The sequence below is a fragment of the Antennarius striatus genome, chromosome 14 (assembly GCF_040054535.1).
Source record: "Antennarius striatus isolate MH-2024 chromosome 14, ASM4005453v1, whole genome shotgun sequence".
In the NCBI taxonomy this organism is placed as follows: domain Eukaryota; kingdom Metazoa; phylum Chordata; class Actinopteri; order Lophiiformes; family Antennariidae; genus Antennarius; species Antennarius striatus.
Genome location: NC_090789.1, coordinates 15,597,499 through 15,614,433, shown reverse-complemented (window position 1 = coordinate 15,614,433; position 16,935 = coordinate 15,597,499). Strand labels below are relative to the sequence as shown.

Below are 16,935 nucleotides of genomic sequence, written 5' to 3'. Positions count from 1 at the left end.
TTATAATGGGTTCATTCATTCCATTCATCTTGAAGACGAGATCATCATAATCGTCTCGTTTTCAGCCTCTTATTTGAATCTTGCTCACAGGTTTTTCACTGGACTCTATCCTCCTTTTCTTTTCCTTTTTGTGTTTTACATTACTGATCGAAATACAGTAATCTGTTTGAAAAATTGCTGAACATTTTGGGATTCCATTGACAGAACCAATAAATAGATGGGTAAGGTAGCTGCTTAGCTGGCTAGCCCTAGTTTAGTGTTATTGCTAAAATATTCCAGCTAAATATCTCCACAAATTCGATATTGTCATCATACAGATACATTAATTTACTCAAATAAATGTCAATGAGAGGGCAGAGGGCAATGCTGCTTAAGCTCTGCTATTGGTTTAAAAGTGGTTTAACTTTTATTCACATCACAAACATATGGTCAGACAGGCTAAAGAAGTAGCAAAATTTTATAGCCATACAAAAATGTCTCGTAACAAATGATGTAATTCATCTTTGGCAGCCAGACGAGTTCAGTATTGAGACACTGAATGAGACATAAATAATCAAATGAATAAATAGACAAGTAGAAATATTATATGACCCTCACATTTTGAAATGATTAAAGTGATTATATTTTTGGCCCATTTCTTTTCATACAGAATTTACTGGTGTATTCAAGGTTTTTGTAAAAGAAAATTTTCCTCCAATTTTTGTTTTATTTCATGACTCCAAGTATGAAATATTAGTGTATAATCAGTATACAACAGATAATAACACAGAGCTCAACTTCAAAAATGTAATAGAAAACCACAACATTGCAGTACAATATTTTGTCTGTACTTATTCATATGATTGCATAAAAGTTATTGGGGGAGACAGATCAGGAGGAAAGGGAAGTCTGACAGTCTTGGAGGATTATTTCTTAACATTTTTTCAAAGTTCTAAATTGTCACTTATGCCACTAAAATATTATCCAATAACATAAGCCCGACTACTTCAAGATTTTGTGTTGGGACAAAGGCTACTACATACAGTAGCATTTGTCCTAACATAAAATCTTGAAGTTACATACAACTTTCATCAGTGCAATATTCCTTTTGTACCTCTCAGCAACCATTTGATGGCTTGTTGTGAAATTTTGTGTAGACATTGATGGTACACAGATTTCAAAATATTTACCAAAAAATGACTTCAGAATTCATGGTTCCTTCATAGAGATGCTTTGACCTTCCTCTTCGTTGACTGTAAGGTTGGTATTTAGCTGATAGAAATGATAAAATGGTAGATAAAATGAAAGCAATGTCAACAAGCTTATATTGTATTAGAATTTCTTATTCTTGTCCCCTGAGGGTAAAATATAAGGTGGTTCATTGAGTACAGTAAATTAGTTTCCTTCCATCAGGTTTTCTTTTTTTGTAATTACCAAGCAATGCTAACATACCAACCCCTTTTCTTCTTATTGCCATATTATAGCCATACCTCTCTAATAATCTTCATTTCTTCTAGATGCCCTTCCTGCTGCAAGCCACTGCAACAGGAAGGACATCTGGCATAGACTGGTCCAGGATTGGGACCAGTCTATAGTTGACAATAGTTTGTGTCCCTCATGCTGGGGCAGCACACATGAGAAGCATGCGCTCTACCACTGAGCTACACCCCTGGAAAAACAGTTGTTGAACTGAACCCGGACAACCTGGGTGAAAACCGGGAATCCTAACCACAAGACCATATGTGATCATTTATTTCTATACCTCTCTACCATAACATTATCATTAACATTGACCTCAGGTAAGATCCAACATACGATCCAGGATGCCTAAACACCCAGATTGTTTGACCCTCTTAGAAAGATTAATATTGAAAACATCAGATTAATCCAACAATTCAAGGTGAAAATGTCTCTGTCCAATGGTTTCTGTAAGTCCTGGTCTTTGCAGTCTTTAAGGTGGACTTGTCAGAGTCTTCTAGTGGTAATGCACTCGTCCTATAGTCCCAGTCCCTGTAACCAGGATATCTGGCTGCCCATTCCTCCAAATCTCTCTGACGATTCGCTCCCTCTCCTCCAAACGTCGCGCCTTCTCTAGCTCCTCCGCTGAGGCAAACACATTGACGCTCCTCAGGGTGCCATTAGACTGGCTACTGTGGTCACTCATCGGCCCGATTGTCACTTGAGGGATCTCTGACTCTCTGTCTTGCTCTGAGATACTGTCATCCTCCTCTTCCTCACTGGACTCCTTCAGCTGCCTCCTCTCAGGTGAAGGGGGAGTTCTGCTGTGGCGGGGAGTCCTGCAGACAATGCTGATGACCATGAGACACAATGCCATGAGCAGACCAAAGCAGACGCCCATCATGAAGTAGAGGGCGAAGCTCTCCGGATTGGCTGTGTGAGCAAAGAAAAACAACAGGGACTACTGAGCAGCAAAATATTGTTTTTTTTAAATAATTTATTTTAAATTTATTACACTCCTGCGTCCTGAGCCACAGATTAATAACCACAGGTAGAGCAACACCTACCTTTTATGTGAGCGTAGGTGGCCATGCTGCTACTGAGCAGCTCCATGTCCTTTTTAACAGGCTCCATCCTGATTCACTGTTGCTTCAAATCCCCACCATCTGTACGACTGTCATTTACACCCAAGACAATACAGCAACTGTAAAACTGTCACAAAAACAACAACCCCCCGGTTAATAAGTGCATTAATATTTCTATATGACACAATTTTTTCCTTGGCAAAAGAACTTATAATGTCATTATTATCACCAGGGATGTCTAAGTTCATCCAGCAGAGGCAATGGGCCTCGAATACATTGTTCCCCACACATCAATCCTGTGATCAAAACGTCAGCAGACACTGACATTGTGCTCATCCTTAGTGCTTTATACTCCGGCCTACAGTCAGGACAATGTGGTGCTCTTTGAGTTTGATAGGCATGTTCTTATTTATGACATCAGTGCCCGAGGAAGACGAGGAAGTGGCTCTTTTCTAGGAAATGTTTATTTGTAATTTCTTCCCATAGAAAAAACGGCATGACAAATTTTACATACTGCTTGACGTTTGAGTGATAATTCAAACTGATGAAACTACAACTACAAATTTAAATAAAATCTGTTTTCCCCTTCTTCCCAAGTGTTGGTAATGTTCTTCCATTTTGTTTTGTAAACGTTTAATAAGATGGACTTTGACCCATGTATCTGTCAGCTGTTTGTAAAACTGTCCCATTGAAAAGATTTTTATAAACTATATTTTCACCCATCCATCCATTTTCTTGTTGACAACGTGATCAGAATCATTTACAGCCAATTAATTACCTCGTGGGTCACAGGTCTGCTGGAGCCTATCTCAGCTGCTACAGGAGGAAGGCGAAGTACACCCCAGATAAGAAACCCGCACACTAAAGACAAACAACCACTTACTTCGGTGTGACCAATTCAGTCAAAATGCATGTTTTTGGAGGTGGGAGGAAGCCGGAGCACCCAGAGAGAACCCACATAGACACGGGGAAAACACACACACTCTGCACAGAAAGGAATCAAACTGGAACCTTCTTGCTGTGAGGCGACAGCTGTACACACTGAGACACCGTGCTGCCAAAGCTGTTTCCTCATTAGAAAATTGAAAAATGATGTATTAGAGACAAAAGTTGTGTTTCAGTCAATTTAAAATAAGTGTGTTGATGCTTAGAAAATGTGAGTAAGCCTAACAAGAAAAGAGCACTTGATCTCTGTATGCTGTTAGCCCACTAAGGATGGAGTTGAAACTATTACAAGGACACCTGCTGACAATGTTTAATAAATTTATGATTTTAATTTGCATGTGGCATTCTGGAGTTACAGTCTGCAATGCATAAATATATATATATGGATAAATATGTTCATGTATTGGTGAATACAAAACAAAATCTGTTCTGTTCAACTGATATTCTGCAGATAATTTTTTCATGTTCACCTTCAGTGTGTACAGTATATGCTTTCTTGGCATTGCACATAAATAGCAGACATTGTACATCTAATTGAACAGCATAATGAAAGGGATCCACAGTCCCACAGTTCTGCTGTTGATGGGTGATACCGGGCAGCAATCTTTACTAGAATTGAGAGAACCTTTTACTTGATGCGAGAAACATCATTCTCATGGCAGCATCACAGGAAAAGGCAAGAAACTACCAGATTTGTCTCACCTAATCTTGGGAACAGAAGTGTCTTTTTCCAGAAGTCCTTACAGTCCAGCCAATGGCTGCTGAGATATTTCAGTCTGGGCTAAAGTGTCGGACTAACCAACCAACAAATGGACATTTTTAATGCTAGAGACATGTGGCTAGCTAAAATAGGAGCCTGTCTCTTCACAGAAAGAAGTGTTATCCACAGACCTCAGTGGAACTACTTTCTACGGAGAAAATGCTCCCTAAACATGTTATTTGGTAGTGTGGGTGACCTACGAGGTTAGCCTGTTGGGGAGGCTGCAGATGCTCCCACAGTTACAGTAAAGCCTGATGTCAACATGATGACTGATATTTCCCACCCCTTACATTCCCTGTCGTTACAACAACAATGTGCGTGGGATCTGAATGTTTTTCTTTCTCTCCAGGGAGGACAAAATCATGCCCTGCTCCAGTCGTTGCCGCTGGGGGCTTGAGTTGCTCTCCCACCCTGATCTTTATCCTATGATTCGTAGCAGAGCTGTATACTCTTAAAGGCTTTCTTTTTGTTTTCATTGGGAGGCAATTAGAGCGATAGTCAATGTCTACTGACTCATGGGAACCGAGGGGTCTCAACCAAGCCAACCCTCTATCCAGCATTTAACTCACAGACGGCACCCTCAATTTGTGACCCTCAGACCTTAACAACATAAGTGGACAATTTAGTTTCAGTTCAGCTGGTGTCAAGTGAAACTGTTTGTTTTAATCTGAGACAGACCTTTGTCACCCAGTAGTTCTTCATAGCCACCGATCACTGTGTTTATTAAAGTTGTCACAGTAAACAAAAAGGCTAATTGTCAAAACAACAGCTCGTTTGTATAATTTGAGCAATAGATGGTTACATTCTGGGATTTTTTTGTGAAAGTTAGTTGAGTAGATTAGTACTACTCATGTACATACAGTATGCTGCATATTTAGCTTCATCCAGCAGCCAGTAAGCTTAGTTTAAGATAGAAAATAATTCTGCTATAATTTGAAACACTCATTTGTAATTCCTCTTTAAACTTGAAAAAGTTGTTTTGTCCAAAATGTCTCACAAGAGTTGCGAGACAATTTCTAAAAAAAATAGCTTCCTCTACTACGATAAAATATGTTCTTACACATTGTGCACTTTTATGTATATTCATTATTTTTTTAAATGTCACAGTTTGGGATAAATAAAGTATATCTTATCGTAAAACATTTAGATAAAACAATGTGCATTTTTTGGCTGGCACATTTTGATAAAATATGAACCACAGATTTACAAACAAACAAAACAAACAGCAACATGCTTATTAGGGAGCTTTAAGGATATGTTGGTGGATTTTGCGACTGTTGGACCGAGCAAAGCTAACTCTTTTCTCATTTCCTGTCATTGTGCCAAGCTAGGCTAACTTGTTGCTAGCTGTTTCTTTACATGAAGCCCATTTCCCATTTAACTCTCTGTACAAAAGTCCATGCATTATATTCTTACGAGAAATGGAAATGTCTACTATTGCATTAATACTCCAAACATTTTCCGATGTGAATCACATTGTTCCCTCCAAAATAAATTTGTACTTGATTCACGTGTTTGGATTATTTATTTATTTTTTTAAACTTCTTTGAACAACTTATTTTCTTCTACAGGTCATTTGGGCATTTTGCTCCTCTTTGTAAGCATTTCCTTTTTTAAGGACTTGGTAAATGTGAAGGTATGAGTTTGAGGTTTTTTTTGGAAGACCACTTTCTACTACTATCTCTTGGATGAGAGACGAAACGTCTTCAAGAACTTTCTTAACGTCCAGTGGATTGACTTAAACAGCTTATTGATAACCATGACCTGGATAACTGAGAACCTACAGGCATCTTTCTACTAATAATTTTACAAGAGCATCAATAAGTTTGAAGTATTCATTTTCTCACTGCCACATAAAGGTAGACACACATCCATTTTTATTCTGAGCCTAACCGTAACTCTAAGCCTAACCATCCTGACAGGAAGTTTGTGGTGATGTTTGTCCAAGTACAAATACCAGTGGGAGACAAATGTCCATTTTATGCGGCCGCAGACTCGGGCAGACAGATTTAACACCTAACATTTCCAGACAAGACCAATAACTTCTCAACTTCACCATACACATGCAAAGCCCGGCAGCTGTAGCTGTTTATGTAACCCCGTAAAATGCACTCTGCTTCATCCCTCCTACGCTTCCTGCTTGGATAATCCTATTTAAGTCAAAAGATGGAACATGAGACCATTAAAACATTTGTTACATAGTAGAGATCCCTGCTTCCACTAAATGTTTATAGTATCTCTGACATAGTCTTGACCAAAAACATTTAATCTGCTAAGGGTTAAAGTGAGAAACAGAGACTCAGAAAAGTTATTCAATACTGTAAACAAGCAGAACTTTCTGTGTGAATTAGTGTTAAAAAAGTTGATGGTTTTTGCTCCTGCTGTAGTTACAGGACCTATAAAGAAGTTTATGATGTGGTATTGGAGAGAATATGGTGCCCTTATAATAAGGTAGTGTTGTTTATTGCCTGACAGCAGTATATTAATAAACATTCATATGAAGCTGTAAATATATTTGAAAAAAATGTTTTGAAAATGTCTGACAGTATTTCATTTAGATATGCAACCAGAGCTTGATTTATATATGTGCCTATCAATTGTGTTTGAGGGAAGAGTAAAAGATCACGATCACTCACCTGCTCCACTTGACTAACACAATGTTCCCAGTGGATAATAAAGACTTCAGATGTATGGCTGAACCTGGTCTATCAGATAACATCCCATCATTTGGAGAGAGAGGCAGTTAGAGGTTGTTACTCAGGAGCTGATCCTGCTGTTGTTTTGCCCTCCACTCTGATCCACTCCCTGTCACCCTCTTGAGGAGGAGGACCAGCCACAAACAGTCCTCACTCTTGCTGAGGAGGAGGTGTTTCCTTCTCATGAGCCTCCTTCGTGCACCATGGGTTTCTGGCTCCAAAATAAAAGCCTCAACATGCAGAGTCCTCTTTCTAAAATGAAATCACCCTCAGCTATTCTGCCTTTGTGCAGATTTGTGCCACACTGCTGACCAGAGGGAGGTGATTTCTCCTCTGCTGGCCACCACTGCACCACAGTGAGGTCTGTTCACTGTTCAGCCAGGAGGGTGGAACAGGAAATAGCTTGCCGGATGCCATGGGCACAGGGCCGTGGTGCTTCAGGGGCTCGTGGATTAATTGAGCTCTTTGTATTTTAATCTCAGTTTGGAGGGAGGAAAAAATGAACTCCAGGGTTTACAAAGCAAACAGTGGAGCAGGACGTTGACCAGGACCAGCAGCTGCTGTTGTTTGGTGGAAAATCTACGGAAAACACATTTAAAAAGAAAATGTTGTATGTTTTTTTCATTTCATGCGAATTTATTCACATGAAGTTGATACTGCCTATTCTGTTTGTGGTTGTTTGTTTTTTAATTTGTGTAACAGTTTTTTGTGGTGCTCTGTTGGCTACAGGACATCGCTTAAAACTATGTCTTAAAAGTTTTTCTGACTCAAATAAATCTATTCTTATGTAAGACGCCAGTGTCTACCATCCTGTTTTATGACATGAAAAGCCGGGAGAGAGTTAAAAAAAAGACCACACTAGTAAATATCCTCAATTTAAGTCCTACTTAAGCAAAAGAAGACACAATAGCATCAAAATATACCCATTCTGTAGTAAAAACGGTCTCAGTGAGCGATGCAGGTTATGATTCCCATACAAAGGCATTAGTGTGTATTTGTAATGTAGTTGATGTATTTTGGATTACCTTATATTCTCCCAGGGCCTCTCCTCAGTTTCACAAAATAAATTTTGACATGGTTTAGGAAACAGGAAAATGTAAAGTGCAAAGAGACACTACGGTGTATTGAGAAATATTTTATTTCTGAACAGCATCATTAAAGGAGGAGAAACGTCTGTGGATGGAACTGAAAACAACAAACATTTTCTTCTAAAAGGAGCCCGCTGGGACTCGTGAGAATAGATGTTAGAACAATGCAGTGATGTAAAAACTACATTATTAATTTTCAGAACTAGCCCAACTTTTACTTTGATTGCTGTTAATGTGTGTTGTTGATAATTCTTTTACATTGGTACTATAATGGAAGCAGGACTTCCTTACTTAAGTAAAGGATGTGCGTACTTCACTGACCACTGGTAGAGTCTCTGACAGTAATGCAGGCCGTGTTGTGCTGTAAAAGAATTGTTGATGCGGTCGAGCCTCTGTAAAGTGCTATTCTGAGTTTAGTGAGTGTTGATGTGGCACTCTGTTGTGTTTTTAGCAGAGCAGTAAGCGGTCATTATGTGGGCTGCTGTCATTCTGATGCTCTCAAGGTTGGTTTTAAAGAGAGAAAAATATGTCCCTAAAAACACACTGAGGCCACAGCCAATACAATCATCCAGCCACTGAGGTGCATTTCTGAGAGTATACTGTTCTTAATTTGCTGGTGTTTAAGAAAATGATATGGCTGGTGTGTGCACTCCCATCCTTTTACACTGCAGGGTTTATCTTCACCTCCTCCTCCACTGTTATGTCAGGCCTGTCCTCTTCCTGACACCGTGCACAAATAACACATTGCTTTGCAAATTCCTCACATTCCCAATCGTATTTATGTATTGGGAGTACACTGGAGTGGCAGCTTCCAAATGAAACAGTCTCTTCCTTTCAGCCGCTGTTCCGTTCCATTGGTCGAACACGGTCCCATCCTGTCTGGCTGAGCAGGACAGCACCAATCACGGAGCAGAGTGACAGCTCACTGGTCCATGCAGCAGACGTGTTTGTGAAGGACACCAGCTTGTTTTTCCCTTCACCAGAATGGTGCTGATCATGACTAATGTTTTCCTGCTTATGGCCAGTTATTAACTTTGGGCCGGTTTCACAGACAGACAGATGAGCTTTGTGGTGGATGCCAAGGAGGAAATACACTCTGCATCACAGCGGCACCCACTGGTGATTGTGATTAAAGATTAAATCCACTTTATTTGTCCACACAATGGGGAAATTATGGGGAAATTAATTTTCCACTCCAGTTTTTTGTACATGCATATACAGTATATATGTGTGTTAGTCAGAGTACACACACAAACATCGTATACAGGCCCCTGAACACAACACACACTAGGGGCCTGTAGGCATGCAGTTAATGACAATCAGGACAAGAGAGGTGGAGGGACGGGTCGCGACTTCGGAGTGCGCCCCAATAAGCACCTTGTGGGGGGGACGGCGCCTTGCTCAAGGGCGCCTTGGCAGTGGCTGGGAGGTGAGCTGACACCTCCCACTGTCGGCTCACACTCCGAAGATGTCTGGCTGGAGCGGGAATCGAACCGCCGATGGCTGGGCGCTGTCTGGTCCTAAGGCGTCCGCTCTACTGCTGAGCCACTGCCGCTCACTTCATTTTAATAAACCCGTTTTTATTACTGTAAAAATATGTGGACAGAGGTTACTGTAAGCATATTTATTCATTATTGATGTGTGTATTTAGAAAAAACCCCACATAGTGTTAAACTCTTCTGTCCAGCAGTTTTAATCAAGAGTCCAGCTGATAAATGGCTCAAAATGAGCTCAGTGCAGATGAAGGAGTCTGTAACAAGAAATACAAAGTGAGGTCATAGAAAATTGTCTCTATAATACAAATCATCGGACAAACTCAAAATGTACTACCCTGTACTTAAGAGTTGTGTGGACAACTTGCCATAATTGAGGGAAGCATGAATTCTGCTCTACCAGGAAGTTCTGCAGGAAAATTTCAGCTCATCAGTCGGAGTCAAAAATTAAAAAGAACTGGATTATGTAGGACAATGACCTCAAACAAATAGCAAGGCCACCGCTGTATCGCTCAAAATGAATTAAATTACAATTTTTAGGGGCCTGGACTAGACCTTAACCCCACTAGTAAACATTTAAATTCACCATGGCAATTTAGGTACCGGATAATCTTTGACCTTAAATTCCTTTGTTTTAGTTCATGTGTTTTGAAGACCTGACAGTTTAGTCTGAAATACACAAAAATACCGATGTCAGGAGTGTGTCCATAATTTTTTGTGTCTATCTTTAAAAGCAAAATAAAGAGATCTTCATTCCACTCCAAGTTTCAGCAAGTTGGTGGTTTGACCCAGCAAAATTAAATGCCAGCGTGTTGCTTTTCTCCGTTTTACACAATTTTAACGGCAACATATTTTAAACTGTTCGTCTGATGTAACAAATACGATCAGAAAAAAAAATTCCGGGTCTCCGAACTGTGTTCAAACAGTTTTTACAATTTTCGCATTAACATCAGAAGAAAACCTGTGGTGCCCTGGCGTGTGTCCCCCGCCTCACACCCTATGCCAGCTGAGTTAGGCTCCTGCTCCCCATGACCCACTACGGCGGATGAAGCGGCAGAAGATGAATGAATTACAAGAAAACAAAATCCAGACACAGTCAGGCTACACTGCCAATCTCTTAACATGACTCAATATTAATGTGACTTTTACATACATGAGTGGTGAGCAGCTCAAAGAAATAAACGACAGTCATTTCTTCTAAGATTTTTTCAGCTAATCTTTAGAGACCAGAAGAAGCGACCATTCTTGATCTATAAAGAGAAATTAAGACCAATACAGTATTAGAGACAAACTCCGGTCAAAATCTTTTAAATTGATTTTTATCACCTCAAATGGCTGTTCTAGAGGAAAACTTGCTTAATCTTAAAAATTGAAACACAGAATATCGAAATATTCTGGGACTGGTCTTGTTGAGACACACAAAGCTTATTTTCTTCAAAGAGACAAATAAAAATAAAAAACTATTTGGTTTTCCTGGCGTATTCTTTCCTGCCTCCTCCTTCACTAGCAAAGTTGCGGACTCTGTGAATCTTGGCCAGCTGGCTCTGGATGGTCTTCATTATGTCCATGTGGTCTGGGATATGAACGTAGCGGACATTCCTGCCTGTGATGAAAAGGTCCTGCAGCTGAGTGAGCTGACCCCGTCTGTCCCGGTACAGAACGTCCTCCAGACGGATGTTCATGAAGGCATCCACGCTGACCACGCGGCCCCTCGCTGTGCTCTCATTCTTCAGATCCACTGTGGTCACCTCTCCTTGTAGGCCCTGCAGCAAGACCACCATGCTGTTCTCAGCGATTGTGCGTTCTCTGATTGAGCTGACGATGTCGGTTGTACCCCGATCCGGCCGTGAGGATTCACCTTCTTGCGCCTCCATGGATGTGGATGAAGAGGATCTCCACAGGCCAGGGTGATCTGCAGACAGGTAAACCTCAGTCATTTGAAGAAGATGCAAAACCCCACATTGGCTCCCAATGGCTTTGAGTGACTGTTATCAGTCTTCCTCGGCGTGAATGTGTGAGAATGAGTGACAGCTGGTTGTATGTGATATAGACACTAGTCTATTTACCATTTAACCCTTGAAAACCGATTAAAATGGCTATACACATTACCAAATCAGGTCCAAAAAGAGCCGTCTCATAAACGTGGAAAAAAAATGTAATACAGAATTTTTTTTTCTTTCACTGCATCAGATCTTTTCCATTACTTCAGCCCTATCCATAGATACAAAGTTTATTATCATTTTTATTATTGTTATATAAGTTTATATGGAATTTGCCATTAGAACTCTGTTTTTCTTCCAATGGGAAAAACACAAAATATGGAATATTTCCAAGTTAGTGCACAGTTTAATACTTCTGATAAAGATATTACAACTATTGGATGAATGTTTTTGCAGGTGTGTGAACACAGCCAGTGGGTCTGTTTCTGGGTTGTGGGGATATTTTGGGGTCATTGTCTTGCTGCAGACAATGAAGATCTAGTTTCATAATAACATGTCAGCATTATTGTAAATAGTAATATATATAATATACATACCTGTATATACATTCCTGTATATAATATATATACACACATATATATGTATATATGTATATGTGTGTGTATATATATATATGTATGTATATATGTGTGTGTGTGTATATATATATTATATATACTTATGGTATATGAAAAATATGTGGTTATAATGGGAGTCAATGGGAGCATTTTTGGCCCAATCAGGTAATGTGTATACACAGTGAAAATCTGCTATTCTATACACTTCCAATGACAGGCATTAAGAAATTTGGAAAATACAGTTACTGGCAAAATTTCACATATTTAGCCTTTCAATTGACTGATTTATTGGGACAGAAACACATAAAAAACAACAAAAATTTCCTTTTTTGCCTTTTTGGACCAAACAGTTCTCGAGGGTTAAAGATGTAGTCATGTGTTAGTGGAAAGCTTTGATTTAAATATAATTTAAACTGCTATATATATACACACACACACACACATACACACACACACACACACACACACACAATCAAGGCTAACAAAGAAAGAGCTGTTAGCCCATTGTTCCAACATCCGTAACCGAAAACTGCTGTCACAACTAGAGATCGATGAAATACTACAACAATGCTACGGCAAGGGGGAGCCAGGACGCCAGGTCAGCGGGTGGATATCACCCCCCCCACAATCCGAGATTGGGTACCAAGCCCCAAGAGACATACACAGCCTCAATACCAGAGCTGCTGACCTGAGAAGGAAGATCGTGACCCAAATGGAAACCTGGAGCCTCCAACAAATACCGAAGCTAAGTTGTCAAGTACCTTCAGAAGATCTGCTAGAAGATGTGAATGCTGCAATAACAACCATCCCCACAGGGAACATAACTGAGACCAACAAGCTGACAAGCCGACTGAAGCGATACACCAAGAAGATTGAGGCCAGGAGAATAAACAAGACCTTCTCCACTCAACCAGCAAAGATGCACTCTCAGTGGCAGGGAAATACCATTCGGCCAGACCCACCAAGAGCTTAGGTGGCGAAATACTGGAAGGGCATATGGGAAAGAGAAGCATCACACAACACCGATGCCCAGTGGCTAGTCGACCTGAGGACTGACCACAGCTGCCTCCCAGAACAAGAACCAGTAACCATCTCAATGGCAGAAATCCAAGAAAGAGTGTCAAAGATGAAGAGTTGGTCAGCACCGGGCCTGGATATGATCCATACATACTGGCTAAAGAAGCTGACAGCACTCCATGAGCGTCTAGCAGCACAGATGAACCAGCTGCTAAGGGGTGGGACGCACCCAGAACGGCTGACTGAAGGCAGGACAGTCCTGATCATGAAAGACCCACAGAAGGAATCTACCCCATCCAACTACCGGCCAATAAGCTGTCTCTATACAACATGGAAGCTCCTGTCAGGCATCATGGCGGCTAAGATGAGTAGGCACATGGATCAATATATGAGCGGGGCACAGAAAGGAGTTGGTAGTAACACCAGGGGAGCCAAGCACCAGCTGCTGGTGGACAGAGCAGTACACAGAGACTGCAAGAATAGGCAAACCAACTTGTGCACCGCCTGGATTGACTACCAGAAAGCCTACGACTCAATGCCACATAAGTGGATACTGGAATGTCTGGAACTGTATAAGATCAACAGGACACTAAGAGCCTTCATCAAGAATTCAATGGGGAAGTGGAAGACAACCTTGGAGACTAACCCCAAGCCAATTGCCCAACTTATCATCAAGTGCGGCATATACCAAGGGGATGCACTATCACCACTGCTGTTCTGCATAGGCCTGAACCCCCTCAGTCACATCATCACAAAGAGTGGCTACGGATACAGATTCCGAAGTGGGACAACAAGCAGCCATCTCCTCTACATGGATGACATCAAGCTGTATGCCAGGAATGAGCGAGAAATTGACTCACTGATCCACACCACCAGGATCTACAGCGATGACATAGGGATGTCATCCAGATTAGAGAAATGTGGCCGGATGGTATCAAGAAGAGGCAAGATGATCAGAACTGAAGGGGTCGACCTACCAGGGGGCAGGATAGAAGACATCAAGGACAGCTACAAATACCTTGGAATCCCACAGGCTAATGGCAACCATGAGGAGGCCGCAAGGAAGTCATCCACAGCCAAATACCTCCAGAGAGTAAGGCAAGTCCTGAGAAGCCAGCTGAATGGTAAGAACAAGGTCCGAGCCATCAACATGTATGCACTGCCGGTCATCAGATACCCCGCTGGGATCATAAGCTGGCCAAAGGAAGAGATAGAAGCCACAGACATCAAGACGAGAAAGCTCCTCACCATGCATGGAGGGTTTCACCCCAAGTCCAGCATTCTGAGGCTGTACACTACGCAGAAAGAGGGAGGCCGAGGACTAGTGAGCATCAGGGTCACTGTCCAGGATGAGACATCAAAAATCCAAGAGTACATCAGGAAGATGGCCCCAACAGATGAACTGCTCAGTGAATGCCTTAGACAGCAGAAACCTGAGGAGGAGGAGGAGACAACATGGAGGGACAAGCCCCTACACGGCATGTACCACCGTCAGATAGAGGAAGTGGCTGATATCAAGAAGACCTACCAATGGCTGAATAAAGCTGGACTGACAGACAGCACAGAAGCACTGATCGTGGCAGCACAAGAACAGGCCCTAAGTACAAGAGCAATAGAGGCCTGCGCGGAACCCTGAGACTCCCAGGCCTCTGGTAGAGGACCCGAGCTTGAGGATGACACACAGATACCACCCCACAAGGGTGAGAGGGACTTTTTAAAAAAAAATTATATATATATATATATGTGTGTGTGTGTGTGTGTATGTATGTTGTGTAAAATGATATCCTACATATTTCAGGTATGCATATATATATATATATATATATATATATGTTTTGTAAAATTGTATATTTATTTCTATATTTTAGTTACTGAAACGAGTAGAGGACGTGCATCTGCAAGAGGGAGAGGTGCAAGGAGACGTCCATCACTGGAGGTGGATGCTGGTGTTTGGGGTCATGGTGGCTGGGAACCCACTAAGTTCCCATTCGTGGCAACCCCTGGTCCCCAGAATGCAGCTGCAGACCTGGATTCGGACCAGCCAGTTGATTTCCTGGAGCTGTTTCTGACTGACGAGCTGCTGGGTCACATTGCCTCTCAGATCAACCTGTATGCACGGCAGTTTATACAGGCACATCCCGAAGCTCTGCCACACTCCATAGAGAGGGTGTGGAAACCGGTTACAGTTCCAGAGCTCAAAAAATACTTTGGGCTTACGTTCCTCACCGGCTACATAAAGCAGCCCAGCCTGAGCATGTAGTGGAGTGAGGATCCACTGGAAGCCACTCCATACTTCAACAACACCATGCCACGCAACAGGTTCCAGCTGATAAGGACGTTTCTCCACTTCCATGACAATGCCTCACAGGATGCTGGAGATAAACTTTATGAAGTGAAGTGTGTTGAAGTGTGAACTGAAGTGTGTTGCAAGGTCCTGGACCGAATAGGAGCACGTGTCACATGAGGAGGGCGAGGAGGCTGAGGAGATGGAGGTCGAGGACATGCTGCAAGGAAGATCATGCAGAAACCGAGACCCAGATGACAGACTCGATGGCCTGATGTCCAGGCACACGCTGGAAAATTTGGGGGCCACCACAAAGAAGGCACATCCCTCAAGAAAATGTCAGGTGTGTGTTAGAAGGGGTGGAAGGAGTGAGACCAGGATGTGGTGCAAGACCTGTCGTATTCCCCTGCATGCAGGAGAATGCTTCACTGCATATCACACTCAAAAAAAATATTATTGAGTACACTCACACTCACACTCACCTGTAAATAGCTGACACTTGAGAGTGAAATGAATGTACTCTTTGTTATTCATTCATTCATCTTCTAACCCGCTTAATCCGCAAACGCAGGTCGCGGGGGAGCTGGCGCCTATCCCGGCAGTCTCAGGGCGTGAGGCGGGGGACACTCCGGGCACGACGCCAGTGCACCGCGGAGCCACACACAAAGACAGACAACCACTCACACACACACTCACCGATCAACCTGAAGCGTATGCTTTTGGAGGTGGGAGGAAGCCGGAGAACCCGGAGAGAACCCACGCAGACACGGGGAGAGCATGCAAACTCCGCGTCCGCCGTGTTGTGAGGCGGCAGCGCTAACCACTGCGCCACCGTGCCGCCCTACTCTTTGTTATGTTTTGTCTAATTTAAAAATTGTTATAAAATCATTTGTTCATCAAAAAATATTTTTTGTAATGTTGTTTTCATTGTTTCAATAAATAAAAGTATTTTCAGAAGTTTGATGTTGAAGTTTTTCTTGAATTTGCTTCTCTGCAGTAAAAAGTCATTATCTCCGTTTTCTGGTCAAAATCAGCTGAAACCACCCTGTGTTCTACGGGCAATAACTAAGCACACAAAGATGCTAGAAACAAGACATGAAAAAAGACAGTCTGAAGTTTCGGGTGATATGTGAAATGTTTATGTAGCCTAAAAAATGAATACTTGGTGGGCCTTCAAAATTCAGTGAAAATGCTCAAAATCTGGGAAGCTCTCCGCTCTGAAAGTGTCTGGCAGTCAATGAGTTAATGACGGTGTGAGCAGCACCTTCATAAACTGGAATATTTCAGGTCTTTCTAGCTTCTAAACAGAGCAAAAAAAAACATTCAATCGTAGTTTAACAGAAGATAAAAACGACGGAGACTCTAAAGAACTCGTACTTTAGTTTACTAGAGTTGTATGCTGCATTTACCTTCTTATTACACGTGACTTCTTCAGAGAGACGAACCCTGCAATGTTGACTTCATCAACATTAAAACCGAGCCAGGAAGCGCAGTGTGATGACGTTTCAATGTGCGACGCAAATTCGCTTGAAAACTGAACAACACTGCCCCCTGCAGGCTACTTCAAAAACCA

At 41.8% G+C, this 16,935-nt stretch overlaps 2 protein-coding genes across 2 annotated transcripts; both read right to left on the bottom strand.

Moving 5' to 3' along the window:
* Positions 1 to 383: 383 nt before the first annotated feature.
* Positions 384 to 7,531, bottom strand: eva1bb (eva-1 homolog Bb (C. elegans)). Its single transcript, XM_068332794.1, has 3 exons — positions 6,864 to 7,531; positions 2,505 to 2,649; positions 384 to 2,370 (listed from the first exon to the last, which is right to left on the bottom strand). Exons 2-3 carry the CDS (start codon positions 2,569 to 2,571, stop codon positions 1,955 to 1,957), a joined length of 483 nt encoding a protein of 160 aa, XP_068188895.1. The 5' UTR covers positions 2,572 to 2,649; positions 6,864 to 7,531; the 3' UTR covers positions 384 to 1,954.
* Positions 7,532 to 10,595: 3,064 nt separating this feature from the next.
* lsm10 (LSM10, U7 small nuclear RNA associated) lies at positions 10,596 to 16,842 on the bottom strand. The gene is made up of 2 exons (XM_068333124.1): positions 16,772 to 16,842; positions 10,596 to 11,416 (listed from the first exon to the last, which is right to left on the bottom strand). The coding sequence occupies exon 2, from the start codon at positions 11,376 to 11,378 to the stop codon at positions 10,965 to 10,967; it is 414 nt and encodes a 137-aa protein (XP_068189225.1). The 5' UTR covers positions 11,379 to 11,416; positions 16,772 to 16,842; the 3' UTR covers positions 10,596 to 10,964.
* Positions 16,843 to 16,935: the final 93 nt, after the last annotated feature.